This window comes from Spea bombifrons, chromosome 12 (assembly GCF_027358695.1).
Source record: "Spea bombifrons isolate aSpeBom1 chromosome 12, aSpeBom1.2.pri, whole genome shotgun sequence".
In the NCBI taxonomy this organism is placed as follows: Eukaryota; Metazoa; Chordata; class Amphibia; order Anura; family Pelobatidae; genus Spea; species Spea bombifrons.
The window spans coordinates 7,420,158-7,444,000 of record NC_071098.1 but is presented as its reverse complement, the minus strand read 5'-3'; the positions used below and the strand labels follow the sequence as shown (position 1 = coordinate 7,444,000).

Here is a 23,843-nt window from a genome sequence, read left to right as displayed (position 1 = left end):
AAGATACGGATAACAATGTCACAATTATAAATAGGTGTCGCAATACAGCATCAGATAAGTTTACAGGGAAACAAAAGAAAAAGTATACACATAACTCACATTGAAGTAAACAGAAGCCCGCATCACAAAGATTAATTACACACTTTAAAATGTCATTTTTAAAGGTGAAATACAGAACAAAAGTGAAACCCTCTTATTTCTGCAGAACATCAAATCAAAGAAGTACAGCAACCCAAGTTTGATAGGATTAATAGACTTTCCTTGCTGAAGTCTTCTGTGGACGATTAAAAAATTATTGCTATCTTTATTTCCCATAAAGAACATGTGGATTATCTGGGATGTCCCACTCCTTAAGCTTTTAATTGTATTTCTAAGTGGCCAGGAGTGAGAGAGTGAGAGAGGGGGGAGAGATACAGAGAAAGGAGAAAAGAACCACAGTATCCTTCCTGAAATAAGTCATTCTAGCTCTGCAATTGCCTTGGTTACAGTAGCTGCTTTTTCCTAACCATTTATTTTATCTTTTCCCCCCACTGTTCAGGAGACCCCTCTACCCTCTCCAAAGATCCCTTCTCTCCATTAACTCTCTGAATGGGCACCATGCAGAAGAGACATGTTTACAAACAGATCCAGCTGAAAGGAAACAATTAATCTACAAGCAGATACAATGTATCCAGGATCTATCTATCTATCTATCTATCTATCTATCTATCTATCTATCTATCTATCTATCTATCTATCTATCTATCTCTCTCTCTCTCTCTCTCTCTCTCTCTCTATCTATCTATCTATCTATCTATCTATCTCTCTCTCTCTCTCTCTCTATCTATCTATCTATCTATCTATCTCTCTCTCTATCTATCTAGGACTGACAGATCATCACATAGGATATAATGAAGAAATGCACATTTTTAGACCCCTGGGACATGCCATTAAATACACTTACATGTATGATTGCAGCTTCACCCCATCTGTGGCTGTGCATCTTCTCATTGAATTAAAAGCCAGCGAAAATCCAACGATCTGTAGCAACTTTGCAAGTAACATGATCCCCCTTTTTTCTTAGGCTTTTAAATGAAATTCAGATTTTTCTTCTTCTTTTTTTCCCTCTCTCCCTTTAGGCTGCAAAAGACTGTAGCTTCTCCAAAATGTGATTTTTATTTTTTCCTGTTTAATCTCTTCTTTGGGGTTTCATGTGGAATGGCTAGGAGGTTATACTTGGATCACATAAAAAGTGTCTTTAAAAAATGTATGTTTTTGTTTCCTTTGAGGAAGAAGAGAGCATTGTGCAGTCTGTTAAGTTTGGGGGGGGGGGAGAAATAATAAAAGAAGTTACCAGTAACACTCAGAAAATGTGCTCAGGCATCTGTTTTTCATTGTCCCTGTTTTGATGTGAAAGAGAGATCCAGTGAATGGATAAACTGCTGCTGTCCTTTCTGTAAGGAACTCCTGTGTATGTCTTGGAGTTCAGCATCAGATCCAGTCCCCATTCCAGCAACCTCAGTCCATACCCCCTCCAACAGGAACCAGTAAGCAGACTGAAATAGGAGGGGATTTTAAAGACAGGTCACCTCCCTCAGGACAAATTACAAAGATATTCTCCTTTTCACAGCCCTCTCTCTCTCTGTTAGCACTCACTTCAGTCAAATAATTAGCTTTTTGCCTGCTGCAGATATTAGTGAACACAGACAGCCCAAAAAAAAAAAAAAAAAAAAATCAATTTCCAGTTATCCTCCCAGTCTGAAAAAGGGGGTTTGTAAACCAAGATGATCCTGCAGCATCTCAGAGCTGCTTCTAGATAATGACTTCTAAAATAAATTATTCTAGGAGAGATTACCCCCCTGGGTTTAGAAAACCTCAAGAGAAATGCACAGAGCAGATGACAAAATACACCCCCTCCTGAGATTGAATATTTTTATTTAATTTTTTCTAGCTTTTTTTTTCTTTTTTTCTTTTTTCTTTTTTTTTTGCAGTAACTTAAAGTCATTCTTTGGATTGTATCTGCAGATCTCTGTTTTATTACGCATCCGTATCCTTATTATTATACCCTCTGGGTTGATTGAAGTTAGCAATGCACTAAGAGGCAGCCGGTTGAAGCGGAAGAAATTAGCAGAGGTTAATGATACAAAGTATCACTGTTTTGCTTAATCCTATCATTACGCATTAAAATCGAACAATCCGTTGGAATTTGCGATTTGGCGCTGGATTGACGTACTATTACTGCGTAGTATGTAGAAAAAAGAACAGATCTCATTATGAAACGGAATATGTTTGGGCTTTGGTAAGGAAGGGAAAATCAGACTATTAAAGGATTTGTTGATCCCGCTTTATTTACTTTTGTATTGATTCATTTATTTGGTGGTAAAAGAAGCCAATACAAATTCCTTTTATTTTTTCATTAGTGGCAAACAATAAATAACACTCGGACCGACTTATTAACATAGAATTTGACGGCAGGCAAAACCCATTCAGCCCGCCTCGTCTGCTGAATTTTTAATGATGTAAAGACTCAGACCTTAATCAGTCCTTGGTCTCGTCTTAGGTTCTAATTAATAACTAATGTTTTAGCCTCAACCACACCTACTGGTAGGCTGTTCTACTTACCCACTGCACTTCTTTACAAGTTCATGCTACTAAACTGATATTGTAAATCAATGGAGAACATCGTCAGCTTCCATGTTTGTGTTTTCCCATTTCTCCGGTACCTGGAAAGTCTAAAATACCCAGCGACCATTAAAAGCATCGTTGTCCGAGATGCCCTTTAACCACTTATGGCACGTAGCTTCCTAGAGCTGATGCTACACACGCAGACTCCATCGATCATATTAAAAATTAAATAACTTATCATCAGCAGAATGTTTCTGTTTGATGGCAAAATGCCGCTGATCAATCAATGAGTTTAAAGACAACCGATCGTCCTTCTGATTTCCAGAACCCACTGAGAGAATCCGTCTTGATCAGATTGGGATGCTCATTCTTGCCCATTATTTTATTGCATTTCATTCCTTCGAAGAAGCCGGCATGCTGCTTTAAGACAGAGCCCTAAGAGAGGGAGGTCAATCTAATGGGGCATAAACCTTGAAGGTGACATTCAACCCGACTTAGCCGTGGGGCAGGATCTGTTGGCTTGAGTGACGTGTTTTTCCTTGGACGGTGCCAAGTTCGTTTTTTGGTGTATCTGCTCTTGGCAGTTCCCTTTGTAAGGAAGTGGCCATTTATCTTGGCTCACCCATAGTTAATGACAGTGGTCTCGCCTACTGGAATGAAAACAGAAGACACCCTCGGCTTCAAGGTGATGATTAAAAGGGAAGCCTCTGTTGCTAGAAATGTTGGATTTTACCCTAATAAAAGTTCCTAGTGATCCAATGATTTGTGTTGTTCTTTTATGTCACGAATCTCCATAGACAGTTTAATGTCTCACCAACAAAGAGTGGGGTTTAAGGAACTTTGTAAGCTTTTTATATACATTCTTTAACCTGCTTAAAAGAAAAAAATCCCTAACTTTTAGTGGAAGCCCCCCATCCCTTCATCGGCCCGTTTTCATGCCACTTGAAGCAGGGAGTGCTTTCTGCACAAATGAATGGGGGGGTCTCATGTATGGTCCCCCCGGAACTCTCACTGACCCTGGCCACACGCTACACGGGCATAAAAACGTAACATGCCGGCGTTGTGTACCATGTGGGCAAAGGAATCAGGAGCTGTGTTCGGTGAAAGGGGGTCCGCACAGCAATGTAAAGGGGGATCCTCAGATATCGTATATATGCATTAAAGTTTATATGATGGCTGGTGTCTCCAGTTAACCAAAAACTAAGTATTCCGGCTCATTTTGTGTTAAGTTGCACAATTCTTTCACCCCCCCCCCAATCAGTCTGTTTAACTGACTGAAGAATGAACAGATGTCCAGCCATAAAGCATGACCAGCTATTTCTTTATACGGGAGAGTAAATTATATCAGCCACAGCACATTTATGGTTTTATGTCATTATACGGAAATGAAACTAGCTTACCCGTCCTTAATCATATCCAATAATGTGCGTCGGGGAAGATTTTCTCCTGCCGCTAATGTGTACCCTTTATATATGTCCCTTAAAATATATATAATATTTTATAATATTTATATATATATTTACTTTATTTATGTAGAATTAGGGAAGAATGACCACTTTCTCTTACTGCGTTCCAGTAATAACACGTTTTCCCTGCCCCGCTGCCTGTATATTAGGGTGCTTCGCTATATGACGGTTCTATAAGGCATCTTGGTCCTGAATGTCTCTCTTTACCGTACCAGGTCAGGGATGAAATAAATAGTTTGTGCAGGAATTTATTTTATGTTATATCTATTCTGTATATTATTTAATTGGACTGTTTATGTTGATTTTTGATTAAAAAAACAAGGAGATTTCCAAGTGACCCCAAACTTTTGAAGGTTTCTGTATACAGTGTATATATATATATATATATATATATATATATATATATATATATATTTATTTATTGTATGCGATTCAAAACGGGTTTGAAGAAATACTGATTTCGTTGCCGTCGCAGCTGCAGCAATAGTTATCTAAAGGGCTCTTAAATGGGTATTGATTTTTACACCAAAAACTCAATTGATTGGGCCAAAGGTTTATATAAAAATATATTCCCGGGCTGGCTCACCGTCGCAGACACGCATTTTCATACATGGCTAAAGAAACGCTTTATCCTTTTTCTAAATTACATTTTCCATATCGTTTTGTAGTCTTTGAAACCTAGAAATTAGGTTCCCTCCACAAACTCTTATAGCTTTAGTGACTATATGTGCTCTTTTTTATGGTGGTCCAATAAAAGGTACCCCCTTCAGCTGAAGACTCCATCTTCTCTTGGACCAGTAGGGCCGTATCCAGATTCCTTGCTTGGATATTTGGAAGACACGGGTTGTAGGGTTCAGCCGATGACATGCAGGGAGCTCTCCAGGTTTGGCCTGGAGAAGCTCCACTTCTTGGGTCTCTGGGTCAACAACCGACGTCCCCGGGTCGCGGGAGCGGGGTCTTGACAGGCCACACTTTCCCCTTTACATGGAGAACACCCATTGACGTCAATGGGTATTCCTGGCCGCGTCCCGCAAAGTTCCCAGGTAGGCAGATAAGATCCATTTGGCCCATCTAGTCTTACTTACCCCATCGGGTGGCCATGGCCTTAAAGTGGCAGGACCACCCCACCATCACCAGTCCAGCCCAGCCCAGCCCCCTATAAGTTTCTTAGTTGGTTTAACTTCACCTATAGAAGTAAAACTACTTTATACTCCAATAATGATATCATTTGCTGGACAAAGTAAAAAGGTACCAAGTTTTCTGCAACCATCCTTGTGTTTGTTCTGTAAACATGGATACCTCTTCACGCGAAGCGCATGTCGCCTTTAAGAATATTTTTAGGTTTTATTTAGGTTTTGTAGTCGGCGCGGTAAGAAATCGCACCTGTGATCCTCATTAACTACATTGTTACGGATTTTGGCTGGAAATTCTGCTTGCTCAGAACACGTTTTTGGGACGTCTACGCAACACAAGTAGTTCAAATAACGTATTTTAAGCCCCGCCTGGGAATGATTATGAAATGCGAGTCTCTTACTGCATGAAATCCAGTCTTTGAGTGCTGGGGCTCTTGTTAAAAAAAAAAAAAGCAGAAATCATGCATTTTTTAAGCTTCCAACAAGCACAAGAGCGCTGCCAGAGTTATAACACAGCTCAAAGAGCATCCTCGGGACGCAGAGGTATGTTGCGGACCTTTAAACGTACAGAAACCCCGCCATATTTTTATTCTCTGTTGACTTTGAGTTTTCTCCAGAGATAATAATTCTAGGTCGGAAAGGAGAACTCAGGAGCCTCCCCTGCCGAAGTCTGCAGAGTGGCAAAGCTATGCCGTATGGGGTCGCTCTGCGAAAATACGTCGGCCCTCCTCACGTTAACTCTAATACACAGACGCTTTATCCGTGGCAGCTCTTCAGCTGGCATAATGTCTATGTTGAGTTTAAAAGGCGTGCCGTGAGGTTGTGGGTTTTGCACACTTAGAAATGTCTGTGTTTTTGAAAGAAACGCACATTTTGTCCATTAAAATGACACGAAATGGATCAGAAATCCGGCACAGATGGGGTTAATGTTGTAAATGACTATTGTTGCCGGAAACAGCTGATTTTTAATGGAATATCTTCATAGGCGTACAGAAGCCCTTTATCACTCCCATCACTCCTGTGTTCCAATGGCCCTTTATCACTCCCATCACTCCTGTGTTCCAATGGCCCTTTATCACTCCCATCACTCCTGTGTGCCAATGGCCCTTTATCACTCCCATCACTCCTGTGTGCCAATGGCCCTTTATCACTCCCATCACTCCTGTGTTCCAATGGCCCTTTATCACTCCCATCACTCCTGTGTTCCAATGGCCCTTTATCACTCCCATCACTCCTGTGTGCCAATGGCCCTTTATCACTCCCATCACTCCTGTGTTCCAATGGCCCTTTATCACTCCCATCACTCCTGTGTTCCAATGGCCCTTTATCACTCCCATCACGCCTGTGTTCCAATGGCCCTTTATCACTCCCATCACTCCTGTGTTCCAATGGCCCTTTATCACTCCCATCACTCCTGTGTTCCAATGGCCCTTTATCACTCCCATCACGCCTGTGTTCCAATGGCGAGTTGTGTTCCCTAATCCAAGTTCAAATTGAGAAAACCCTTTTGTAATTTTGTTACAGCTAGAAATGTACTTGTTTTCCATGAAAACAGCTCAGTGACCCCAGACTTTTGAACGGTAGTGTATGTAACGATTGTACTCTCTCTTAATGATCAGTGGAACTCTAAGGCCTAATTAATATTACATGTGTGCTTACGTGACTTGCAAACACAGCAAGACGTACTCTTTTACTACACACATTAACCCTTTAACGAGTGATTTGTTTTCAACCCATGGCTAAAGTCATCACGTAAAATCCCAAGACTGAAGTCATCTCCTGACACAAATATAATCCCACCACACTCAGAAATGATTCAAGACATTTTGTTGTGGCTCTTGGAGCCTGTATCGTCATATCCCTTTGGAAATATTTAATCTTTAAATGCCTGAATGTATCCAGCCGGTGCCCGCACTTATGTCATTTATCAGCCATGGGCCTTAAAGTGCCGGCGTCTATTTTATTCCCCTGACTGTTTTAGTTGTATATATGTATATATATATATATATATATACAGATATATGTGGACTTCTCAATATTTTTTTCTGTCTAGTCCAGTAAATAAATCCGGGCCGGTAACAAACAGCCTGTCTCGCGTAAATATACAGCCTCGGGGATAGGCAATCGTCTAAAAGCGATGTGAAAGCGTTTTTCCGTGATTGAGTTTTCTGGGTTTGCCGCGGCGGAAACACGTGTCTATTTGTGAAATAAAACACGGTTCTTTTTTTTTTTTCCATTAAATGTAATCAACGTATTCAATTATAAAAATGTCAGTCTCTTCCGTTCAGCATAAAAGGATGAAATCGGTGTCTTCTTGTGTGGAAAAAATGTAAATGGATTTCTGTTTGTAATGCTGGGTACCACAGCGTGACATTTTAGTGAAATGGATATTACGGAGTCAGATATGTATCTGGTCGATACATCACATTGCAGGAGTAAAATTAAAGTCCGTTTAGTTTGGGCGCATGGAATGAAACATGTCAACTTGTCAGCTGTGTGGGAAATCTAACTATACGCTGTCATTAACACCGGCGGAAATTCCTCCCCATCTCCTGCTAAAGGATTCGACTTATTTTCACAGAAAATGTAAATTAAAGGGACCGGATAAGCCAATAAACATCCATTTTGGATTTTTATGGAAAATATACGTGCAACATAATGACCCTGGGAGCAGTACCTTTGTGGCGTGATTAAAAACTTTATTACCTTGAGTTATTGGAAAATTTTGACTATTTTAGGGACAATAAGAGGAAATTATTTTATATTTTGTGCCGGCTCTGCCTAGCCTTCGTAGTGTAAATGGGCCAGTTTTGTAAACAGATCAGAAGGACAGACGAGACAAGCGGAGGGACAGACAGGAGGACGGTGTGTCGTCCACTTTTGTAGCTCGGGTACCGCCTTCCCCCCCTGGACCTAATCGTCCTAGGCCAGAAAATGGAGTTGGCTAGGCCCCAATGAACTGGGAAAGGGATGGGCGGTGGGTGGAAGGGGGCTGAGAGATGGTGGAACCGATCACACCTCAATGACTTCGCTGGAAGCCTAGTAATTAATAGGGACACTTAGGGCAAATGGGGCAATAGGTATAGAGCATAGAAAGGCATTTCACATGAATCGTTACCCACTGTACAGCGCTGCAGTATATGATGGCACTATTAATTAATACATAATAAAAATGATGAACAACTCTGTTAAGGGTAATTAAGTAACCACCATGTAAGTGTCGCAGTTACCCCATTTCAAACACTATTCTTCGTATAGTTCTTTATTTAGCTGGCGTTTGCTGCCATCTAGTGGTCTGTTTGGGGTACTAATTGATGATGTAAAATAAAGTTAAAATGATTTGTGGAAATGCTTAGTGACTTCCTTCTGTCCTCCTACAACTCACTAAATCAATATGTCCGGCTTGGAGAGGAGACAGAGGAGAAGTGATAGAAACATCTAAATACTTAAAGGGATTAAACAGTTTATTTCGAACGTGGAGACATTTTAGAAAAAGAGGTCATAATCTAAAACTAGAGGGTTTTGTTATAATTTCCTGTTTATTCCAATAATTTACAAATTATTAGCTGGTTTTGTTCTAGAAATTTCTCTTTGTTTGCATTGGATGCAGTATGTTGGTATGGAGGAACCAAAAGTCACAGATGGGATAGAAGTGAAAGGGCAGAGACAGAGAGAGGGGGGGAGAAGGCAGGAGAGAGGGAGGGAGAGACGACAGGAGAGGGGGATGGAGGGGAAAAGAAGGCAAGGGAGAGTGGAGGGGGAGAAGACAGGAGAGGGGGGAGAAGACATGAGAGAGGCGGATAGAGAGGGAAAGAAGGCAAGGGAGAGTGGAGGGGAGAAGACAGGAGAGGGGGAGAAGACAGGAGAGGGGGGAGAAAACCTGAGAGAGGGGGATAGAGGGGGAAGAAAGCAAGAGAGAGGGAGAGTGGAGGGGGAGAAGACAGGAGAGAGGGGAAGAGAAGGGGAAAGAGGGCAGGAGGGAGAGGAAGGGAGGAGGAGAGGGAAGGGAAAGACCTCAAGAGAGAGGAAGAGTGAAGGGGGGAGAACGCAAGAAAGAGGGGGAGAGGGGTAGGAGGGAAAGAGACAGCTTCAAAGGGCCATCACACACTGCCAGATGCTCTTTTAGTGGGTTAAAGGCCAAGCTTTACAACTTGTGAGATTGTGATAGATAATTGTGTATTTTGGTAAAACAGTTTATTTATGAAGGCATTTTGCGGTGTGTTCTCTGCATCCTTGCTTACACTATACCGTGCTTAACCCCTTAACGACAATCCCCGTACATGTACGGGGTTGCCGTGCAACGGGTTAACGACAATGCCCGTACATGTACGGGCTGCCGTTAAATAGCTGCATCGCCGCGATCGCGGCGTTTTCGCCGCGATCGGCGGCTTTGCAGCATCCACGGAAGCCTCACAAGTGAGGCTGACCGTGGATCCGGGGAGGGCAGCCCTCGGCAGCCCTCCCCGGAGGAAAAATGGCCGCCGCCGCACCGATCATGAAAGATCGCGGCGGCGCCCGGCTAAAACTGCTTAGGAAGCGATCTGAATCGCTTCCTAAGCATAAACTGTGTTACTGACATGCCTCGATATCGAGGCATGTCAGTAACACTACCCCCCTACCCCGATCACCTTGTGATTGCTCCGAGGAGCAACCACAAGTGCCATCCTGTGAATGACGTTGCCGTCATTCACAGGATGGCATTAACAAGAGATTTGAGTTCATAGAGGGTCTATCCAGACCCTCTTGAGAACTCTCGAGCTCCTCCTGCAGGTTGAATGCAGGTACTGCATCCAACCATGCAAGGTCAATGGAGCCCAGCTCACTAATGAGTGACTAGTGTAAAAAAAAAAAAAAAAAAATTAAAAAAAAAAAAATGGTCAAAAATGTTTAAAAAAAATGTTAAAAATATGGTAACATGTAAAAATCACCACTGTCAGCAAAAAAAAAAAAAAAAGTTTTTAATAAGCAAGTCCTAAAATTTTTTATCTTTACAAAAATTCCATCATGGAAAGAGTTAAAATATTGGCATTACAAATGCCCATAGGGTGTCTAGTATTAAAAAATATATGATTTGATGGGGTAAATTGAATTGGCCGGGTTCAAAGATGTCCCAAATATGGGACATGGGGCAGATGTGTAAATGGCAAAAAATACACACCTCACAAAGGCGGCCTTTTACCTCCCAAATAACCCTACAAACCCATGCATGTGGGGTATCACTGCGCTCAGGAGATGTTACTGAACACATATTGGGGTGTTGTGTGACACGGACATATACCAGGAGCGATAAATTTATACCTGAAGTACAACGTGTGTGAAAAAAATACAAAAAACATTTACTACCATAAAGTTTCACTAAGGGTGGTGGTAAAATTAGTGCATTGAAAGGGTTAAAATACCAGCATTTCAAATACCTTGGGGTGTCTAGTTTTTAAAAATATATGATTTGATGGGGTCAATTTCATTGGCCGGCTTCAAAGATACCCGAAATGGCACATGGGGGGAATAATGACCAGATTTGGAAAAAAAGGTTTTGAAATGGCAAAACGCTACCTGTACTTATTGCCCCATAATGTGTAGAAAAAAGCAAAAAAACATAAAAACATTGGGTATTTCTAAACTCAGGACAAATAGTAGAATCTATTTAGCAGGTTTTTTCATTAGTTTTTGCAGATGAGTAAAAGTTTTCTGTTTAAAAAGTGAGAAAAAGTAATTTTTTAACAAAAAATCCCCATATTTTATCATTTTTTTTATAGTAAATTAGATGATATGATAAAATTAATGGTATCTAAAGAAAGCCCTGTTTATCCTGAAAAAAACAATATATAATATGTGTGGGAGCACGAAATGAGAGAGAAGAAAATCACAGCTAAACAGTAACACTGAAAAACGTTAAAAGAGCCATTGTCCCACAATATACTACGAGTAAAAACCCCTATTGTCCTTAAGGGGTTAAAACACCAGCTCGCAGCCAGTAGTCCAGAGCCACTGCTTCTGCTGAACTACAACTCCCAGGCGCCTTAGCGCGAAACACTAATCCAGGACTACAAAGACCATGATGCCTTGCGCGCTTTCCAGCATTGACAGACCAGGCGCTATTCGTTCCTAGCCCGTGACACGCTCTCCAGCCGGATGTGATGTTACAGGGGCGCGGTTGGCACAGCTGCCTGCAGGCGGAAGTGTGCGGTGTAAACAGTACCGGTGTATCCGGCGGAGCTCGGACCTGTCATGTTGCAGTTTAATGACTCCGATACGAGCCCGGCAGCTCTGGAGGTGCAGCTAAGCCCGGTGAAGAGCACGGCGGGGGCAGGGCCCATGCCCTCGGGAGGTAACGTGCAATCCCTGCGCTCCCTTACCGTGCACAATCCTACCCTGCAGGCTCGGGTCAAGGAGTACTTCGTATTCAGGGTGAGAGTCTCTCCTTTTATTCCATAAAGCCCTGAGGCTTCCTCGGTTATTGCTCGGTCGTACACCCTGTAACCCTGCTGGAGAGGGGAAGGGGAGGTCATTTGATACGCAGCCCACCCAGCATTCATGGAAGGAAGACAAGGGTAACTAAATTCTACAAAACCTTACTAATACTAATACAATAATACTATTGTTTTATATAGCACCATCATACTCCGTAGCGCTGTACAACTTATTTATAATTCACAGCCCAGAGATACATTTATCTGTTCGAGGCGCCGTCCGTATACTTTTCTTAAGCAGTGATTTGCTTTGAAAATGTTTCAGATATTAGAAAAGGATCTAGATAACCGTGAAGTGGCCGCTATAAATAACTAATATCTGGAAGGCGTTCCTGTCACGCTGTGCGATAGAAGAACATCGGACAACGGAGCGCTTGTGCCGTTACCCCTAGAATAAAGCGTATCTTATCAAATGGATATTTTTCAATAACGTTGGTCCTGAGTAAGCTAAATATTTGACCCGATCATATAATTTCCGTGAATACAGGGCATGACGAAGTGGCTCTGGAACCTTAAGGCTAACGGCCACCTGATGACACAAGTGCAGCTTACAGTTGGATATGCGGATATGCACTGAAAGGGTGGGGAATGTATGGAACATCTTTCAGCAGTTGGCACTGAGTATAGCACGTGGGGCACAAATAGTGCAAACGCATAACCGCAAAATGTATGCGCCCCCGGAAATATTTATAAAACAACACAGAAAGAGTATATAAATCGGGAGTTGTTGCATAAAGGACCAGTTATGGAAAATGACGACACTATTATACTCAAGAAGACTTCTGGACCAAACCATTTTAGGTTCTAGTAGAATCTAACGTCTGTCCTATAGCATCAATTCTGTTGTAACGTTCACGTCCGTATATATATATATATATATATATATATATATATATATATATATATATATATATATATATATAAATATGTTCTGTGTAGGGAATGAACCGGGTGACCGTTGCTTTCTTGTCTGTACATTTGTTTTGCAGCCTGGAACTCTTGATCAAGCTGTAAATGATATCCGTCTGGTAGTTTCACCCACAGAGGATGGAGGCGTTCAGAGCGTCTGGCTGCTGACTGAGTAAGGAACAGATGATCGTTGGACGCGCTCCTTTAAGAACCACATGCATTGCACCCCCGCTCTGGCCCTCTAAGGGCTAAATGAATAGGTTACCACAAGCATCTATTCCGTTTGGAACTTTAGATCTGTGGAAGTTTGAAATTGGGTGTAGTTTGCGTTCTGTAAATGTTTTAAACAGTGTACGCTGAAAGGAAAAAACCTGAGCGATAACATCCCCCACGAACCCCCCCGACGCACGTAGCCATAGCTCATAAAACTTGCTGACCCCATAGCACATACTTATTTCCATACCTAGACAGTGAAATGCATTGACGGGATGGAGCGACTCACGCTCTGGTGGGAGACGAGAGAACTTTGGCCAGTGTTTGACAAACCAGAACCACATTAATTCTGGTGCACAATTAGGAACAATTAACAGAACATCATTTTTAATATTTTGGGGGTTTCTGTAGAAAAAAAATGAACTCTCGATTTACGTGTGAGTTTGGTACAAATTTCAAGTTCTGCTTCCGTCCTGTCGTTTTGTCATTAGAGTTGATCATTGGAACAATGACAAAGAGCGCCTGGTCCTGATAACCGATAGATCCCTCCTGATCTGCAAGTATGACTTCCTCAGCTTGCAGTGTGTGCAGGTGGTGCGTGTCGGGCTCAACGCCATCGATACCATTTCTGTTGGAGAGTTTCAATTTCCTCATATGTCTCTCAGCAGGTTAGTAGCCAAATGCTTCTCGATGAATGTTCTCCTTTTATTTATACCGTGATCGTCTGTAGGGTATCTTCAGTGAATAGTTAATATAATCTGCCTAAAGTTACTATTTAAAATATGTTAAATCTTGCATACCTTCAGCATGTTGTCTGGGAGTTGTAACCCGCTACTGGCCGAAAGTCCATCGTTGTCCAACAGATTGTCATCCCCTCGTAGCCTCCTACATCAAACCATATAACATTGATAGTATTGCTGCGTTCTTCATGCACTCTAATTAGATTTCTAGCTTCCCCTGTGACAGCGGTATCCGGTTTTGTTTTAGACGGGAAGGAGTTGGAATTCGTATTCTCTGGAATAAAAGCAGCCATACGTCTTTCATGAACAAATGGAATCCTTGGTCGACCAACATGCCGTATTCCACCTTCACAGAACATCCAATGGCGCTAGCAGAGGAGAAGATTGTCCCTCTCTGCAAGGTGAGTTAATGAGAGAAATAAACATAGCCATACCGGCCCAGGAGAATATGGAATCTTTAGCTGAAGGCGATACCTTGTATTGACCAACACAGAATAAGATGTAGAGCCACATAACCAAAGAGGTCATCAGAGGTCCCAAGAGACCTCTTAAGTCCTCAAAGTTTTGGTGATTCTACATCTTTTCTCTGTTGGCCCAATGAAAGGTTTGGTCTGATTCTTGCTAGGAGTGCTCACAATATAGAACACCTTAGTTTTTTGAAGCCTTTTAGATTTTCTGGCTGACAGTTGCATTGGATTTTGTCCTAAAGTTGGAAAACTTCCGGGAGCAGTTGATCCAGGCAGTGAAGAGAGCCCATCGAGAGAACCCACTGCCAGGTAGACCAAATGGGGTGCTGGTATTAGAACAGCCACTGGTGATTGAAACTTACATCGGACTAATGTCTTTTATCAACAACGAGGCCAAACTGGGATATTCCTTGTCAAGGGGCAAGATTGGATTTTGATCGGGAAGAAGACAGACATACGCCAGATGGGGTTCAGATTGTATTAACCTGGACCCTTCGAACTGCTGCATGTTTCATATGTCAGGGAAAATAGGAAGCGTGTACCTAGAAGGAGAAGCAGCTGGTAGATGTTGGTGAAGCGCAACTCACATAATCCTCCTCCAGCAGCCCAGATATCCTGGGAGATGCGGTTCACCAACAGGGTGCTCACCCTTGATGTCAGGTAAGGGCTTCTTGCTGATCATCCCGGATTTAATTCCGGTGCATTGGATATACGGAGGGCCTAGAGCACAAACACTTACTTAGCCCATGTTAAGCCGGGGGCAATGTGTAAAGCTGCTTTATGGTTTGATTTCTGTGAATCACCTGCTGTTCCTTAACATTTGCTGCTGCTTTCTTTACTCTGCAATGAATGATGAACTTGGGAGATTTTCCTGGAAGTCTCACTTGCCCGGTTTCCCTCAGATTTGTGTAAAATGCACTTTATCTCCAAATACCATGTAACTGTATACGCTGTATATAAAAGCAGCCCCATTGTTAACAGACCTAAATCCTCGTTGCCAAGTGCAGTAGGGAATTATAACGGCAGTTTGGAAAGTTTAGAAGTTACTACTAGCGAAAAAGCTTATCGGGAATGGTTTAGCTCTCTCTCTTATGGAACTTTTTCGTTCTTAAAATTCTCGTGTCTAGTATGACTGGTTTAATACGGTGGCATTTTTTTGTATAATGGTTAAAAATTGTGTATTACGGTGTATATAAAAGGGCTGTTTCACTGCTGTTCTGATTTTATTGCATTGATCAGCTTTGATAGTGTAGGGATGCGTAACCCTGTTCCCAGCGTAATGTATAACCAATTTGTTACTGATGCGCAATGCTAGTCTCACAGGCTGGATGTAGTGTGGTTAATTTATTAAACCAGATGTAGTCTCAAAAACTTAAAGCATCTCCCAGTCTATCCACTAATTACAATAATAGGTGAAAAGATGGAGGACAAGAAGTAACCACTAGCTTATAATTATATATAAAATGGGATATACTTACTGAAGGCGGTTGGTACTGAACGGGACACACAAGTTCCTTAAATGCTTAAATATATTCTCCCAGCTGAGTCCATCGATCAATAGCGCAATAATATCTAAAACATTCAAACACTAGCCTAGCTGCAAGTATTCTCCATCCAAACCGATCAAAATACCTTTACTGCCACTTTCTCCATGTAAAAACATGGTGTGATTCATTACTTTGGACATTCATAAAATAGCTGAACTCTGCAGGGTCGTAGCTTTGACTTGAAGAACAAAATAGTTGTAACATACAAACAAAATGTGACTTAACTAAATAGCCAGGGCAGTAACACGCGATATAACGGGCAGTATCCGCTGCAGGTATAGGGTTTGTACTTGCAGTATATCCAGCCCGGTGTGTAATACAGCCGGGGAGCTCGTCCCTAACAGAGGATCGCTGCTAAATTCAAAGTTATTATTTCGCCAGTTGCTCTGATCGCTGCGCTACGCATTCAGCGCTTTAACAAGATAACTAAAATAAGGAGACGTATACTTTAGGAGCTCAGTTCTGGATAGGAAGACTTTTTATAGAATATACTGAATTCTCTTAAATGAGTGGACATTTTTGTTTTGTCCATAATACCAATCCTTCCCAAAATATTGTGATCAGTAATGCATGCTAATATAGAGCTTGTCATGACACTGTGTTCCTTTCCTTTATTGCTGGAGCTATGTTTATATTTACACTCCATACATCATGTTACATTGTTATTTTTATGTAATTTGTTGCACAACGTGTTGGAAATAAACATAATAAACATAATGTATGTGTTTCATATTTGTAATATGAATTAAAAGTCAGCACAATTATATCATTATTGATCTTCCGCCATCGGACGCTACCAATGGGAGATATTCATGTACCTATAAATCATTAATTCAATCAAACCCAGCTGGACAACAAATCCATTCTGAAAGTATACCCGTGCGGGTAAGATATGGCAGAACACATACCTATCTTATGTATATATTTTTGTATATTGAGTATCAGGATGCTGATATTCCAGAAAGCAACACCAAAAATTTTGTATTTTGTAAAAAAGTATTACTATGTACCGGAATATTCATATAATTTTACTTACCGTATTGGCTCGGATATAGGCCGCCCCCGTATATAGGCCGCACCCTAAAAGTTTGGTGCTTTTTTAAAGAAAATTTTTTTTCTTTAAAAAAGCACCAAAAAAAACATGCTGCCACTCTGTCCCCCCACCCCGAGATATGCTGCCACTGTCCTCCCTCCCCGAGATACGCTGCCGCTGTCCTCCCTCCCCGTGATATACTGCCGCTGTCCTCCCTCCCCGCGATACGCTGCCGCTGTCCTCCCTCCCCGCGATACGCTGCCGCTGTCCTCCCTCCCCGCGATACGCTGCCGATGTCCTCCCTCCCCGCGATACGCTGCCGATGTCCTCCCTCCCCGCGATACGCTGCCGATGTCCTCCCTCCCCGCGATACGCTGCCGCTGTCTTCCCTCCCCGCGATACGCTGCCGCTGTCTTCCCTCCCCGCGATACGCTGCCGCTGTCTTCCCTCCCCGCGATACGCTGCCGCTGTCTTCCCTCCCCGCGATACGCTGCCGCTGTCTTCCCTCCCCGCGATACGCTGCCGCTGTCTTCCCTCCCCGCGATACGCTGCCGCTGTCCTCCTCTGCCCCCCCCTCCTTGACTTACCGGAGCAGACTCCCGGGTGTCTTGCGGGGCCGGCGAGGGACATCTACGCAATACGCGTATGCAACTTCCGGTACCGGAAGTTGCATGCGCGTATTGCGTAGATGTTTCCCGCCGGTCCCGCAAGACACCCGGGAGTCTGCTCCGGTAAGTCGGGGGTGGGCAGAGGTAAAACGCTTAGATAACCTCCCGTGCCGGCACCCCCCCCCCCCGTGGGAAGTGCTGGCAGGGGAGGCTGTCTGAGCGTATCGGGGAGAAGGATGCAGGTCCCCTGCACCGCTGCGGGGGATCTGTATCTTAACCCCGCTGCCTGCCCGGCGCCCGGGACTGCATGGGCGCTAGACCCCGAATATAGGCCGCACCCCCACTTTAAAAACTTAAAGTGGGGGAAAAAAGTGCGGCCTATATTCGAGCCAATACGGTATTTTTTCCCTGATGCGTGAGCTTTACATTTCCCAGAAACCAGGCAGACAGGACTCTATTTAACAGTATTTATTCACAAATCTACAAAAATATCTATATTTACATTTTAATAACATGGAATAATGAAAAAAATACATCTCTGAGCAGATCACTTTTGTACAATGAGAGTTTAGCAGCATAGTCCAATAAAAATTTCACCTGGGGGGGGGGCTTAGACCCCTCTGTGCTATTCTAGCACTTCATTCCGGTTACTTCTCATCATCGTCATCTTCAGTCTCCAAGTAACACAAACACAGATGGTCTTTACTCATGAGGAGCAAAGTATCTTCTCCCATTGGATGCCAAGACATTGAAAGGACATTAAAAGTTCCTACGAAAAATGCAAAGGAAAATATCAAGCTTAGTTTCCTTATAATGAAACATACAAAAAAAAAAAAAAAAAAAACATATCCAGGAAATAAGCATTTTTTTCCAATCTAAATGCTGCAGCAACCGGAGGGTTTAAAGGTGGAAGTCCCCCAAAAATATTTCCTCCTTGAGCATAAAATCCAGGGCCGTATACAGTAATTTGGCAGCACTGACAAAAATAATATAATGGTTTTATCTCATTTTGCTCAAATAGGCTATCCCCTTGCTATCCGCTCCCTTTGTGTTTAACTCGTAGCGTTTACCTTCCGTGGGCACCGGTACAGACACGCTACCGGCTGGAGACCACAGGTACACTTTGCTATTTCCGGTGCAGACGGCAAGTCTGGGCTGAATGGGGTCCCAGAGAAAAGAACGAACCGGTAAAGTCTGTTCCAAAACTGCGAATAATCTCATTTTCTGTACGTCCCATATCCACACAGAACATGGCATGTTATCTGCGAGCACGGAGAGAAAGATCAAATATCAGTAACCGTGGGCAGAGGGCCATCCCGCTTCACGTTAATAAGTAACACGTACAATACATCTCCAGTGGACAATAATTACCATTTCTAGATGCCAAGTAACGATTATCAGGACTGAACGCCAGCATCCCAACACCAAGCTCCGGATTCGCTCGATCCGTGTCCGGTTTGATGACCCGTAACGTTACAGGAACGTCCGCTATCTCGTCTGGTAAGAAACAGAATGCTGATCAGACAAGGTCCTCGTACTCACACGAGCTTCGTTCCTCCAACATGACATGACCTTTCACGGCTGCAGTTCCTTGCGGCTCCTTGAACATGCGCTATGATGGGGAAAGCGTATCACTATCCAGGAGGTTTATGCTATCGATAGGTCTGTTACCCTCATATACTAGAAGAGTGAAGTTTACTTAAGTTCTCCCTGCAGGGGTTTATTCACTAACGGGAGAGTTAGCAGGAGTGTTCCGCTTCCTTCTCACTGACTTCGCTTTACATTATAAAGTAACAATGTAGGGGAGCGTCGGCAACAAGAATATCCTGGATGGCCCTGTGTAAAATGTATTTAATTCAGTGACATTTCCTGAACATCGCCTCACCGCATTACATAGGTCCAGCTCAGTCCTTCTTGTGGATTAATTAACCAGGGGTAACTTCATAATAGTTACTTCAGGGAGGTAAAAGCACAGTTCGGCTACAAACATTAGGCTCTACATAGCTATATTATTTCATATCGCATGGCGCCCTTACATTTGCTGCGGACACTAAACAAGCTGCTGGGTTTCCCTTTTGGAAGAGGAAACATAAGTTCATCCGTTGCTACGCCAGGGCACCTCTCCAGCTCCTTATACACAACCTGAAACAGAAAAATCCATTCATCTGCCTGTCAGGCTACTGATCTAAAGCGAGATCTGTAGTTCTATCTGTACGAAAACTGGGCCAGACAATTATCCGGTGTTTTAAATAGCTAGCTTGGCCTATGTTACAGTTTAAACTTGACGGTACGCGCAACCTTTAAGTCGTTTAACGGAGAAGTGGCTTATGGGGATCCAAAAGTTCTTTTCAGTATAGTTTCTTAGTCGAGGCCTCCTTACATTTTGAATGGTTGTGTCGGTCAAGGTTCATTCTTCAAGGGGAAATATGCTAAGCGCCCAAATGAGGGGACATTGCCACAATATTGAAAAGCTGAAAGGTCAGTTTCAGCCAGAAGTTATTCTAAATTTAACACTATTCACAACCAACGAGAGACAAGCTGGACGGAGAATGCACTCTTCCTGACCGCATTCTCCTCCCATATCCCACGCACGCTGCATTTAATCCAATTATGTCACGAAGCATTTTGGTGACTCGACACGTACCGCCTTTGGGTGATTGACTGTAGCCGGGTGTGAAAGTTCTTTGATTGGCTTCCATGTAACATGGTTGAGAATTCGAACCTGGTAATAAAAAAAAGGTTTGTGTTAGGCTGTTACACTGCTTTACCTTTCCTCGCAGCTAAAATCCATTGCGAACATATACCTACCTTCTCATCAAAGCTCCCGACGGCAAGGAATTGGCTGCTGGGGCTCCACGCGACCGATTTAATCCCAAGCGACCACTCGTACGCACGGTAACTGGAGAGCAATCGCCCGTCCAACGAATAGAGCAACATCTTGTACTGCAACATTTACAATCCCGGCTTAATGCTTTACAATACCATATACTGGCAAAAATGTATATATATATTCCAGCATACATTCTAATACGCTGGGATATTGTAATGTTTTCGCTCCATACCTCCAGACACGTGTCCCACACGGCCAGGACGCATCCATTGGGAGCCCATTCGATTCCGGTGAGGTCTTGAGTCTCTGTTTCAAAGTGCTAAAAAAAATAAATAAATAAATAAATAAAATAAAAAAAAAAAAAAAGCAGAAAACAGAAACAGAATTAGTCGGCAGTCTAGTCTGCCTGTTTTCTTGGATTCGGGAGCGATATAATAAATCTCATGCATGTTTAAATTCACTACATTAGCCTCTACCATCAATTAGCCTTTTAAACTTAAACTTGGACCAGCAAACACAATGTGCCACAGGAGTGATGGGAGTGATAAAGGGCCATTGGAACACAGGAGTGATTGGAGTGATAAAGGGCCATTGGAACACAGGAGTGATGGGAGTGATCATGGCCAAAATTTGCTTTTCTTTAAAAAACAAGGAGATTTCCAAACACAGGAGTGATGGGAGTGAGAAAGGGCCTCTGGACACCTATGAAGAGATTCCATTAAAAAACAGCTGTTTCCAATTACAATAGTCATTTACAACATTAACCCTGTCTGCGCTGGATTTCTGATCCATTTCATGTTATTTTAATGGACCTACTGCATACAGATCTAAAGTCACATAAGCATCTAGGACCTCCTCAGAGGTCTCTTTTTGAGATGAAAAGACACACAAAGCCATTCTAAACCTCAGCGGCGAGATTCAAGAGGGGCTAGCACGCTCAATTTCATGAAACGGGGTGATTCTGCACTAATCTAGTTACATGATCAAATATTAGCGGACCTTTAGCCGCCCCTCAGCTCTGCTAATTAAAGCGCTGCCTGTATGCAAAGGCATGCGCTAAGACCTCTGTATAGCACGTACCGCCTAATTATACAACTACTATGCAGAATGCCTCGTTCGAGATAATGGAGATTATAGGGGGCTATGTTTAGACTGCCTTGTTTACTGCCAAGGACCAGCCCAGGAAAGTCCCCTGGATCTCCAAACAAAGTCCTAAGATATCTAGGTATTAAATGAACAGACGGAGGCATAACGCGAGCACAGAGGTATTTCTCACCCTTAGTAGGCGCCAGTCATTACACACAAATATGCTGACGTAATCTGTGCAGTCGCGTCTCTCTGCCAAAGCCATGTGCCGGCCGTCCTTGGTGAAAGTGATTCCTGTGGGTCAAAGGTAAGTACGCGTGTGAAACAGGAAGTTCATCCGCGACAACATTAGTGTTCACTTCTGGACGAACAATAAAGTTATTAAAGTAAAATGGCCGGCGGTAATGCCGTCTCCCCTAACCTTATTTCTTTCATTACGTAATGGGTTGCAGTAATCATCAAGCGCAGGGATATAATGGGTTAATAAGGACGCGATGCGTTGGCTTCGAGGGGTCGGGAATTGGCCCCTATTTTTTCGGGCACAATTGCAAATCGATTCAACGTTGGGGTTTTTGCCTTATTCCGGACTTTCTTCAACCAAAATTCCTCTATTACCGAACCCGAGACCTTTCTAAAAGGAGCCGACCCGGAGACTCTTAAATTATTAACCCTTTAATAGCCCATCGTGCAGATTCTATGTGGGGACTCGCCAATTGTGTTACCTATAAATGGCTTTGGTACCGGTCCCCGTGGAAACCTTGACTTGTAATTATTTAAAGATACACTCAATTGAGTCACCTGCATTCAAGCAGGGACATCAACCATAACATGCTGGGAGCAAAAGCACCAATTGGGACTTGTATACGATCACAGTTGGACATCAGTAGTATAGACGCCAACAAATCCACAAGTTTCGTTTTGTAAAATATAAAAAAATAATATTAAAAAATAAAGGTAAAAAACACAATATTCCTACCTTGCTGGCACGCTTTGGGATACTTGATGTAAGAGACAGATTTTGCGCTAAGTGACCATAAAGTTATCCGCAGCTGAGGAGGAAAAGAAGAGAAAAGTTAAAGTTTGACCAACAGGAGTTTATTAGACGTATGGAGACCCGGCTCCCAGCTACATCAATGGGGAGCCCTTTCTGCGCATGCGAGGAAAGAGAACACATGTATAGAGGGGATACCTGCATACCCCAATATCCATTGGCATGCAAAAAAATCTATTAAAAAGTGACATCAAAGTACATATGATGGCTGGAGCGCCTCTTTAACCAACTAAAAAGCAGTTTTGCCTAAAAACCTGGTTTTCTACAACGTTTGCCGTCGCTTACGGTAATAATATAATCGAAAACGAAATTAAAGAGCAAGACGAGCCAATAAAATGCGTGTAATACAGCGGGGCCGGAAATATATCGAGACGTGTATAATGTGAAGTGCTGCCGGGCATTCTTGGAGGTTAGTGTGACTCCGCGGCCCCCCTATGCATACTGCGCGGCCCCCGTATGCATACTCCGCTCCCACACAGTATAAGCCCAACAGCTGCACAGCTTCTATACAATGATTTATATGACATATTTCAACCTACATTTTCTGGAGTTGGGTTTCATCCGCAGGATCCCGACGCTGTTTAGGTGACAACATGAGAAACACACAGAAAAACATGTTTTTTGTGTTTTTTTTTTTTTAAAGTCCTGTTAGGTTATACAGCGGAGGCTTTATATGGGGGGATAATTTAGCAAACGCTAACATAGTTTCAAACGACCTTTCAAACCAATATAACCAGTTTTGGGTTTTTTTTAAACACAAGATACAATGTAGACGTGTAGTACACGTCAGTCATTATCAGCAGCTGTACCCTGGAATCTGAATATGTATGCCTTTTAGGCTTTTTAGGGTGCACTCCCCATTCTGTATATTTGGACCAAACCTTAGAGTTTAGTGCCCCTCCTGCCACACAGGACCCTCATTAACGGTGTCCAGAGAGGGCTTTAAATCGCACGAGAAATGATGCTTAAACTGCCTCACTGTACCAACATCCACCATTCCTGCTGGAAGACTGTTCCACGCATCAACCACCCTCCCAATTCCAAACGCGGCAGGTATTAACGTCTTATAACCTCCGGAGGGGCTTAAAGGGTCCTATTCAGCTGCTGTTTTGGAGCGAATCCCCCCTGAAGAAATCGAATTGGGATCCAAGATAGCGCCTGGGAAATAAAAAAACAGCTGAGAAATAAAACGGTGTTCAGACGGTAACTTGATGAACACCCGGAGGCCGAGTCTGAGGGCTGACGGTCCGCGGCAGGTGATTTTCACCCGACAAGAAGCACTTTTACAAAACTCGGCTTCTCAAGTGACTGTCAGACCGTGTCCCAGACTGGCCCGGGTCACCGGCCCCCTTCCCATAGCCGCGTCTGTCAACGCGGGATTCCGGGCGGATTATTCCCTGCGCATTCCTCGACACAAAGCGCTTCAGTCGCTCCAAGACGTTCGCAATTACAATGGGTGATTTCAGCCCGGTGCCCCCACGGACGGCTCACGCAGGGGGTTAATTGCCGACGTGTCGAGCTGGCGAACCCCCAACTTCATTTCACGCTAAATCGGGGGCTGTCATTAATACATTAACAGTAATCAAGGCCGCCGGCCGGCGTCATCGTTTAACATCTGTTCGGAAACTCAGTCCTATTGTTTAACGTTTCATTTTAATAGCAGTGGCTCAATCCGTGACACCCGGC

General features: G+C 43.1%; 3 protein-coding genes across 3 annotated transcripts in view; 1 reads left to right on the top strand and 2 right to left on the bottom strand.

The window, feature by feature from the left end:
- Positions 1 to 1,566, bottom strand: part of MEGF6 (multiple EGF like domains 6) — a 137,328-nt gene extending 135,762 nt beyond the window's left edge. Inside the window, exon 1 of the mRNA XM_053451686.1 lies at positions 944 to 1,566. Coding sequence (XP_053307661.1) covers positions 944 to 1,044 — 101 coding nt within the window. The 5' untranslated portion in view covers positions 1,045 to 1,566. The remainder of the gene's footprint in view (positions 1 to 943) is intronic.
- Positions 1,567 to 11,353: 9,787 nt separating this feature from the next.
- TPRG1L (tumor protein p63 regulated 1 like) lies at positions 11,354 to 14,523 on the top strand. The gene is made up of 5 exons (XM_053452063.1): positions 11,354 to 11,611; positions 12,663 to 12,754; positions 13,287 to 13,463; positions 13,783 to 13,936; positions 14,245 to 14,523. The coding sequence occupies exons 1-5, from the start codon at positions 11,432 to 11,434 to the stop codon at positions 14,437 to 14,439; spliced, it is 798 nt and encodes a 265-aa protein (XP_053308038.1). The 5' UTR covers positions 11,354 to 11,431; the 3' UTR covers positions 14,440 to 14,523.
- A 3,129-nt stretch (positions 14,524 to 17,652) lies between these two features.
- Positions 17,653 to 23,843, bottom strand: part of WRAP73 (WD repeat containing, antisense to TP73) — a 13,671-nt gene continuing 7,480 nt past the window's right edge. The window contains exons 4-12 of the mRNA XM_053451945.1: positions 22,083 to 22,155; positions 21,297 to 21,400; positions 20,253 to 20,339; positions 19,999 to 20,133; positions 19,835 to 19,912; positions 19,227 to 19,332; positions 18,562 to 18,687; positions 18,261 to 18,452; positions 17,653 to 17,959 (exon numbers count right to left, since the gene is read on the bottom strand). Of these exons, the coding sequence (XP_053307920.1) occupies positions 17,838 to 17,959; positions 18,261 to 18,452; positions 18,562 to 18,687; positions 19,227 to 19,332; positions 19,835 to 19,912; positions 19,999 to 20,133; positions 20,253 to 20,339; positions 21,297 to 21,400; positions 22,083 to 22,155 (1,023 nt within the window). The 3' untranslated portion in view covers positions 17,653 to 17,837. The remainder of the gene's footprint in view (positions 17,960 to 18,260; positions 18,453 to 18,561; positions 18,688 to 19,226; positions 19,333 to 19,834; positions 19,913 to 19,998; positions 20,134 to 20,252; positions 20,340 to 21,296; positions 21,401 to 22,082; positions 22,156 to 23,843) is intronic.